Source organism: Salmo trutta, chromosome 5 (assembly GCF_901001165.1).
Source record: "Salmo trutta chromosome 5, fSalTru1.1, whole genome shotgun sequence".
NCBI classification, from domain to species: domain Eukaryota; kingdom Metazoa; phylum Chordata; class Actinopteri; order Salmoniformes; family Salmonidae; genus Salmo; species Salmo trutta.
Window position 1 is genome coordinate 9,320,264 of NC_042961.1, and position 9,432 is coordinate 9,329,695.

At 47.8% G+C, this 9,432-nt stretch overlaps 1 protein-coding gene across 4 annotated transcripts in view; it reads left to right on the forward strand.

Moving 5' to 3' along the window:
• The window catches only part of slc8a1b (solute carrier family 8 member 1b), a 178,172-nt gene extending 169,178 nt beyond the window's left edge, over positions 1–8,994 (forward strand). For all 4 annotated transcript variants that reach the window (XM_029752413.1, XM_029752415.1, XM_029752414.1 and 1 more), the window contains one exon: positions 8,500–8,994. In XM_029752413.1, coding sequence (XP_029608273.1) covers positions 8,500–8,876 — 377 coding nt within the window. In that variant the 3' untranslated portion in view covers positions 8,877–8,994. The remainder of the gene's footprint in view (positions 1–8,499) is intronic.
• Positions 8,995–9,432: the final 438 nt, after the last annotated feature.

Sequence of the window (9,432 nt, forward strand, 5' to 3'; positions counted from 1 at the left end):
ATTATAGTCAATATAACAACACACCTCCCGCCCCACTGTAATTATAGTCAATATAACAACACACCTCCCGCCCCACTGTAATTATAGTCAATATAACAACACCCCTCCCGCCCCACTGTAATTATAGTCAATATAACAACACCCCTCCCGCCCCACTGTAATTATAGTCAATATAACAACACACCCTCCCGCCCCACTGTAATTATAGTCAATATAACAACACACCTCCCGCCCCACTGTAATTATAGTCAATATAACAAAACCCCTCCCGCCCCACTGTAATTATAGTCAATATAACAACACCCCTCCCGCCCCACTGTAATTATAGTCAATATAACAACACCCCTCCCGCCCCACTGTAATTATAGTCAATGTAACAACACCCCTCCCGCCCCACTGTAATTATAGTCAATATAACAACACACCTCCCGCCCCACTGTAATTATAGTCAATATAACAACACACCTCCCGCACCACTGTAATTATAGTCAATATAACAACACATCTCCCGCCCCACTGTAATTATAGTCAATATAACAACACATCTCCCGCCCCACTGTAATTATAGTCAATATAACACCACACCTCCCGCCCCACTGTAATTATAGTCAATATAACAACACACCTCCCGCCCCACTGTAATTATAGTCAATATAACAACACCCCTCCCGCCCCACTGTAATTATAGTCAATATAACAACACACCTCCCGCCCCACTGTAATTATAGTCAATATAACAACACCCCTCCCGCCCCACTGTAATTATAGTCAATATAACAACACACCTCCCGCCCCACTGTAATTATAGTCAATATAACAACACCCCTCCCGCCCCACTGTAATTATAGTCAATTTAACAACACACCTCCCGCCCCACTGTAATTATAGTCAATATAACAACACATCTCCCGCCCCACTGTAATTATAGTAAATATAACAACACCCCTCCCGCCCCACTGTAATTATAGTCAATATAACAACACACCTCCCGCCCCACTGTAATTATAGTCAATATAACAACACCCCTCCCGCCCCACTGTAATTATAGTCAATGTAACAACACACCTCTCGCCCCACTGTAATTATAGTCAATATAACAACACACCTCCCGCCCCACTGTAATTATAGTCAATGTAACAACACCCCTCCCGCCCCACTGTAATTATAGTCAATATAACAACACACCTCCCGCCCCACTGTAATTATAGTCAATATAACAACACACCTCCCGCCCCACTGTAATTATAGTCAATATAACAACACACCTCCCGCACCACTGTAATTATAGTCAATATAACAACACATCTCCCGCCCCACTGTAATTATAGTCAATATAACAACACATCTCCCGCCCCACTGTAATTATAGTCAATATAACACCACACCTCCCGCCCCACTGTAATTATAGTCAATATAACAACACACCTCCCGCCCCACTGTAATTATAGTCAATATAACAACACCCCTCCCGCCCCACTGTAATTATAGTCAATATAACAACACACCTCCCGCCCCACTGTAATTATAGTCAATATAACAACACCCCTCCCGCCCCACTGTAATTATAGTCAATATAACAACACACCTCCCGCCCCACTGTAATTATAGTCAATATAACAACACCCCTCCCGCCCCACTGTAATTATAGTCAATTTAACAACACACCTCCCGCCCCACTGTAATTATAGTCAATATAACAACACATCTCCCGCCCCACTGTAATTATAGTAAATATAACAACACCCCTCCCGCCCCACTGTAATTATAGTCAATATAACAACACACCTCCCGCCCCACTGTAATTATAGTCAATATAACAACACCCCTCCCGCCCCACTGTAATTATAGTCAATATAACAACACACCTCTCGCCCCACTGTAATTATAGTCAATATAACAACACACCTCCCGCCCCACTGTAATTATAGTCAATATAACAACACACCTCCCGCCCCACTGTAATTATAGTCAATATAACAACACACCTCCCGCCCCACTGTAAATATAGTCAATATAACAACACACCTCCCGCCCCACTGTAATTATAGTCAATATAACAACACACCTCCCCGCCCCACTGTAATTATAGTCAATATAACAACACCCCTCCCGCCCCACTGTAATTATAGTCAATATAACAACACCCCTCCCGCCCCACTGTAATTATAGTCAATATAACAACACACCTCCCGCCCCACTGTAATTATAGTCAATATAACAACACACCTCCCGCCCCACTGTAATTATAGTCAATATAACAACACACCTCCCGCCCCACTGTAATTATAGTCAATATAACAACACCCCTCCCGCCCCACTGTAATTATAGTCAATATAACAACACCCCTCCCGCCCCACTGTAATTATAGTCAATATAACAACACCCCTCCCGCCCCACTGTAATTATAGTCAATATAACAACACCCCTCCCGCCCCACTGTAATTATAGTCAATATAACAACACCCCTCCCGCCCCACTGTAATTATAGTCAATATAACAACACCCCTCCCGCCCCACTGTAATTATAGTCAATATAACAACACCCCTCCCGCCCCACTGTAATTATAGTCAATATAACAACACCCCTCCCGCCCCACTGTAATTATAGTCAATATAACAACACCCCTCCCGCCCCACTGTAATTATAGTCAATATAACAACACACCTCCCGCCCCACTGTAATTATAGTCAATATAACAACACACCTCCCGCCCCACTGTAATTATAGTCAATATAACAACACCCCTCCCGCCCCACTGTAATTATAGTCAATATAACAACACACCTCCCTCCCCACTGTAATTATAGTCAATATAACAACACACCTCCCGCCCCACTGTAATTATAGTCAATATAACAACACACCTCCCGCCCCACTGTAATTATAGTCAATATAACAACACCCCTCCCGCCCCACTGTAATTATAGTCAATATAACAACACACCTCTCGCCGCACTGTAATTATAGTCAATATAACAACACCCCTCCCGCCCCACTGTAATTATAGTCAATATAACAACACACCTCCCGCCCCACTGTAATTATAGTCAATATAACAACACCCCTCCCGCCCCACTGTAAATATAGTCAATATAACGGCACACCGCAGCCACACGGCTCAATGAGCCTCGTTTGTCATGGTCAGTCAGCCGGAGAAGACCATCAGCAGCCCAAGCCAAGGTAGTATAGCCCAATGCTCAGTTGAAAATCACCCCTGTGTGTGTGTGTACGTGCGTGCTTGCTTGCCTGCGTTGGTGTGTGAATATTTTGAGGATAGTAGAGAGCACACTGAGTGGAATATGTAAATCTCTGCATTTAGTCATGCAATACAAAAGTGAGCCTTGTATTCAGAACACAACAAAGTACATTAGTCTCAAGGTTGTTTTCTATCCCACATGTGGCTTTGCTAGTGTAAGTGTGATAAATAACACTGTAGGGAGAGTGGTGAACAACACTTACCAGGCATGCTGCTGGCAGACTGCTTGCCCACTGCCCTCCCGGACTCACACACATACACACATACACACACAAACAAACACATCTAAATATGTTAACAGAATGAGCCTCTTCTGTCAAGACTTTCCTCAGCAAACATCAGGTATAAATACAGGTCCAGCTGTTGGCCAATTAGCACCTCCACCTCTGTGTTGATGTTTACTACTTCACAAAGTGGAGTTTTTCGGGTTGGAGCTCTTGCTGTTCTAGGTTGATACACTTTGTAGGGGGTATGGAGAACGACAGGGTATTTCATGAAAGTCTCTCCCTGTTTTTTCTCAGTGCATGTACAGATGTAGGATATTCATTTGAGCCAGTTTGCTACAGCAGGAAAATAATCCTGCAGCAACAGTAAATGTGAATTTTTATGTGGATTATAATTAATGGACATTTTTACAAGGGTTGCTACATTTTTGGTAAGGGGAAATCAAGTCTGACATTTTGAAGTGGAAATTACAAGCTTCAGAAACCTTTTTAAACCTCAAATACACTACAAGCTGTACATTTCCTGCATTGCAACAGGGTGATCAAATTAAGATCTGACATCTGTAGAAGGACTTTTAAACATATCCTGTTAGTACCACAGACCTACTGTCATTATTTCTAGTGCAATGGACTGCTTCTCTATAAGACCTTACTAGGCAAACAGCTAATGGTTGATATAATGGTTAATCCCTCTAAGATGTCCATCTGTAGGCGTGAGCGTGACATTTATCATGGAGGCTTGGATAGTTTATGGGGCGCACAGTCACAGTCAGTCTTAACACATATAGAGAAATAGAGCAGGATAAGCTCTCTACTGTCCTTCCAGACCAAAGATCCTATTCAATTACTAATTCTATGTTCCTGACTACAAATGGATATTGTGGGAGCATCGATTTGTGTGAGAATACTCCCAGCACACCGGATGTGACATCATCAGCATCGCTTCCTCCTGGCCTTGTCAGGAAGGGACAGCAGAGACGCACAAGGGGGTGGAGGCCTAATCGCTGTAGTAACCGATATAGCCATTAGCGGCAGCTGCGGCAGAGAGAGGCTGTTTCTGCATATTAATAGGGCCGGAGAGAGCAGCAGATGTGTGGCAGTTAAATGGCTGGTGATTGTAGGGCTTGTCAAAGACAACAGTCTCCACTGTGACTGTGTGATGTCACAGCCAGGAAGTGATTAGCAGTCAAGCTGTTGTCTTACAGATGAGCTTTTGCCTTTTTCTGCTGTCTGCTTGAGAAAAACTATTTTCTTGGAGGTAGAGAGGACCCAGGATTGACTGCAGGCTCCTGATAGGGCAAAGGAGGTTGAATATGCTCTCACACAGGGAGGGAGAGAGGATCAATGAGAAGGACAACAGGTGGGATATCTGCCAATCGCACACACTCACTGTGCTGATTACACAGACACACACACACACACCCACACACACACATGGTCACAAAGAGATATTATATCTACCCACACACACTGTTCTCTATCCTTACACAATCACAGCCACCAAGAGGACTGAAGTGTGTGTGTGTGCGTGCGTGTGTGCGTGTGTGTGTGCATGTGTGTGTTTGCGTGCATGTCTCTCTTATAGATGCTCTGTTTTGTCTTGTGGAGAACTGTGAGATACCACACCCCACATCCCCTCGGTTTCCTCCCTTCCCTCCATCCCTCCATCCCTCCTTCCCTCATCCCTCCTTCCCCCATCCCTCCTTCTCTCCATCCCTCCTTCCCTCATCCCTCCTTCCCTCCATCCCTCCTTCCCTCCATCCCTCCTTCCCTCCGTCCCCCCTTCCCTCCGTCCCTCCTTCCCTCCATCCCTCCATCCCTCCTTCCCTCATCCCTCCTTCCCTCCATCCCCCCTTCCCTCATCCCTCCTTCCCTCCATCCCCCCTTCCCTCCATCCCTCCTTCCCCCCTTCCCTCCGTCCCTCCTTCCCTCCGTCCCTCCTTCCCTCCATCCCTCCTTCCCTCCATCCCTCCTTCCCTCATCCCTCCTTCCCTCCATCCCTCCATCCCCCCTTCCCTCCATCCCCCCTTCCCTCCATCCCTCCTTCCCTCCATCCCTCCACCCCCCCTTCCCTCCATCCCTCCTTCCCTCCATCCCTCCATCCCTCCTTCCCTCCTTCCCTCTATCCCTCCTTCCCTCCATCCCTCCTTCCCTCATCCCTCCATCCCTCCATCCCTCCGTCCCTCCATCCCTCCTTCCCTCCGTCCCCCCTTCCCTCCGTCCCTCCTTCCCTCCGTCCCTCCTTCCCTCCTTCCCTCCATCCCTCCATCCCCCCTTCCCTCCATCCCCCCTTCCCTCCATCCCTCCTTCCCTCCATCCCTCCACCCCCCCTTCCCTCCATCCCTCCTTCCCTCCATCCCTCCATCCCTCCTTCCCTCCTTCCCTCCATCCCTCCATCCCCCCTTCCCTCCATCCCCCCTTCCCTCCATCCCTCCTTCCCTCCATCCCTCCACCCCCCCTTCCCTCCATCCCTCCTTCCCTCCACCCCCCCTTCCCTCCATCCCTCCTTCCCTCCATCCCCCCTTCCCTCCATCCCTCCTTCCCTCCATCCCTCCTTCCCTCCATCCCTCCGTCCCTTCCTTCTCAGTGAAGCTGAGATGATCGGTGCAGATGAGGCAGCCCCTGTCTGTTCTACATCCGCATTTAGCCACTCCACAGCTCTCTCCCCTGTCTCTCTGTCCATTCTGCTTTTGTCCTCCCTCTGCATTCTGCTCAGTGGATCCAACCACCCTGTGTTATCAGAGAGAGAGAGAGCCTTTTGTCCATCCTGCCGTACAAAGCCTGAAGAAATTATTGCTCTTATTTAACCATTACATTGATTGAGAGAGTCAGAGAGACAGAAAGATAAAGGAAACACATGAGTAAATGACGGCTACAAAGTATATTGAAAGCAACTGCTTCCACACAGATGTGGTTCTTGAGTTAATTAAGCAATTAACATCCCATCATGCTTAGGGTCATGTATAAAAATGCTGGGCAGGCCATTACTTTGGCTACCAAGGCTATGCCACCATAGGATGACAATGCCCCCATCCACAGGGCACAAGTGGTCACTGAATGGTTTGATGAGCATGAAAACTATGTAAACCATATGCCATGGCTGTCTCAGTCACCACATCTCAACCCAATTAAAAACGTATGCGAGATTCTGGAGTGGCGCCTGAGACAGCGTTTCCACCACCAGCAACAAAACACCAAATGATGGAATTTATTGTGGAAGAAGGGTCTCAACCCTCTAATAGAGTTCCAGACACTTGTAGAATCTATATCAAGGTGCATTGAAGCTGTTCTGGCTCATGGTGACCCAACACCCTATTCAGACACTTGGTGTTGGAATTTCGTTTATTTTGGCAGTTACCTGTAGTTTAACTTATGCACTTTATGTTTTCAGTTATATTTCTTCCTCGTCTTGCTCCAGTGGTTTTGCAGCTCAGTACAAGGCCAGAGTGGCCAGTTGGCAGGCTGGGGATCAAGGGGTGAGTCCCTGAGAGTACTCTCCAGAGTCACTGGACCACAGATGGATTATTTTTAAGTAATAAATCTTCCTTAGTTATTTATGCCTTACAGCTCTCAAACAGGTGTCTGTCTGTCTGTCTGTCTGTCTGTCTGTCTGTCTGTCTGTCTGTCTGTCTGTCTGTCTGTCTGTCTGTCTGTCTGTCTGTCTGTCTGTCTGCCTGCCTGCCTGCCTGCCTGCCTGCCTGCCTGCCTGCCTGCCTGCCTGCCTGTCTGTCTGTCTGTCTGTCTGTCTGTCTGTCTGTCTGTCTGTGTGTCTTTCTTCAGTCTAAGCCTTTTTGTGAAGCAATGGATAATAGAGGTCATTGTTCTGATCAGCCACAGCTACTGGGTCCAATGTATTCACTATTGTGATCCAGTAACGTCCACACTTGTATGCCCATGTCAGTGCGTGTCCTGTGCCATGTTGAAGTCACCAGAGCTAGATTCCCATTGAATAGTGCCACCCAGTGCCAATGACCATGTTATCATGTCCAGCTGGCAGAGCCTGGTGCCAGTTTAGTGAATGGAGTCACCCTGAGGAACAGTATGTCTCAACCTAGTAATCCACTCTTCTACTCTTCTCGCTCTCTCTCTCTCTGTCTCTCTCTTTTTCCATCTCCCTCTCTCTCCCTCTCTCTCTCTTGCTCTCCCTCTCTTTCGCCCTCTATCTCTCTCTGTCTCTTTTTCCATCTCTCTCTCTCTCTCTCTGTCTCTCTCTCTCTCTCTCTCTCTCTCTCGCTCTCTCTCTCGATGTCCCCTCTGTCATCTATGTGCTGCCTCTTCTCTCCTCCCCTTACCACCATCTCCTTCCCCCACTTCTCTTATTTTCACCCTCTTTTCCCCTGCCCATTTGGCCAGAACTGAAAGACCAAGTCCTTTCTCTGTTGAAGGTGCCAGGAAAAGGAGAGGGGGTTGCACAAAGGAAGCGAGGGTGGATTGAGGGACAGAAAGGGGAATTAAACAGAGTGCTTTGTCACTTGCCAATGAAAGACATCTTCAAAATTAGGCTAGTTGCCCTGACTCTCTATGGAAGCATATGGTCCTGGCAAGGTAACAACTTAGCATACACATCTCCACTCCAGAGATTGGATGGTCTCTTCCTGCTGGGTTGCTGTTATTCCTAGAGCAGACTAGTTCAATCCAGTCACGGAGACGGCCATTTATAAATAGGATTGTGCTTGCCTCAGGTATTGAACTGGGTCTGGGAGAAAGACATAGACAGAAGAGTTCTGCTGAGATGGAAGTCCTGTCACAGCAATGGTGCCAACTTTGCTCCCTGATTATATTCTCCAGAGAATTCATTAAACAATGTTTCATGAAACGATGCTGTTCAGGGTTCTCTAGTCTGTGAATTAACATTTAGCTTTTCTGTTTTGTCTGTCACCCTTCACCCACATCCCCTTCCCCATACCTCATCAACATTCATTCCTCCCATCCAATAACCTTTTCCCAATCCATATTGAATCACACACAACATACAACACTAACCTCTATCCTCCTCCCCTTCTCCCCATTCCCCCAGACACCTTTGCCAGTAAGGTGGCAGCCATCCAGGACCAGTATGCTGACGCATCCATCGGCAACGTGACGGGCAGCAACGCGGTCAATGTGTTCCTGGGCATCGGCGTGGCCTGGTCCATGGCTGCCATCTACCACAACTCCAAGGGCAACGACTTCAAGGTAGACCCGGGGAGCCTGGCCTTCTCCGTCACTCTCTTCACCATCTTCGCCTTCATCTGCGTGGGGGTGCTGATGTACCGGAGGCGACCTTCGATCGGCGGCGAGCTGGGAGGTCCGCGGACTCCCAAGATACTGACCACCATGCTGTTTGTCAGCCTGTGGCTGCTGTACATTCTGTTCTCCTCGCTGGAGGCCTACTGCCACTTCAAGGCCTTCTAAACAGCATCAGACTTAAGAAGGCCCAAGAAGAGCTAACCAGAGACAAGAAGGAGGTAACAGCAGTAGTGAAAAACATTTTCCTCTTGTCATTAATAACCCCCCCTTTCCCCCATCCCCCTTTTAAGAAGTGAAAGATCTGCCCCCCTCCTCTGTCCCCATGGTCTAGTACTTAGTGGATGAAACTGGTTGTTCAGGCGAGGAGAGGCCTGTCAAGGCTAGGATAGACATCCCTCTGAAGTCTGTAGAATGGCAGTTGTGTGTGTGTGTGTGTTCGTGCTAGCGTGTGCGCGCGGGTGCGTTTGTGTTTGTGGGAGCGTGTGCGCGTGTGTGTTTGTGAGTGCATGTGCGTGTGTGTTTGTGGGAGCGTGTGCGCGTGTGTGTTTGTGAGTGCGTGTGCATGTGCGTGTGTGTTTGTGGGAGCGTGTGCGCATGTGTATTTGTGAGTGCGTGTGCATGTGTGTTTGTGAGTGTGTGTGTGTGTGCGTGGGTGCGTGTACGTGTGCGTGTGTGTTTGTGGGTGCGTGTGTGTTTGTGAGTGCGTGGGTGTGCGTGTGTG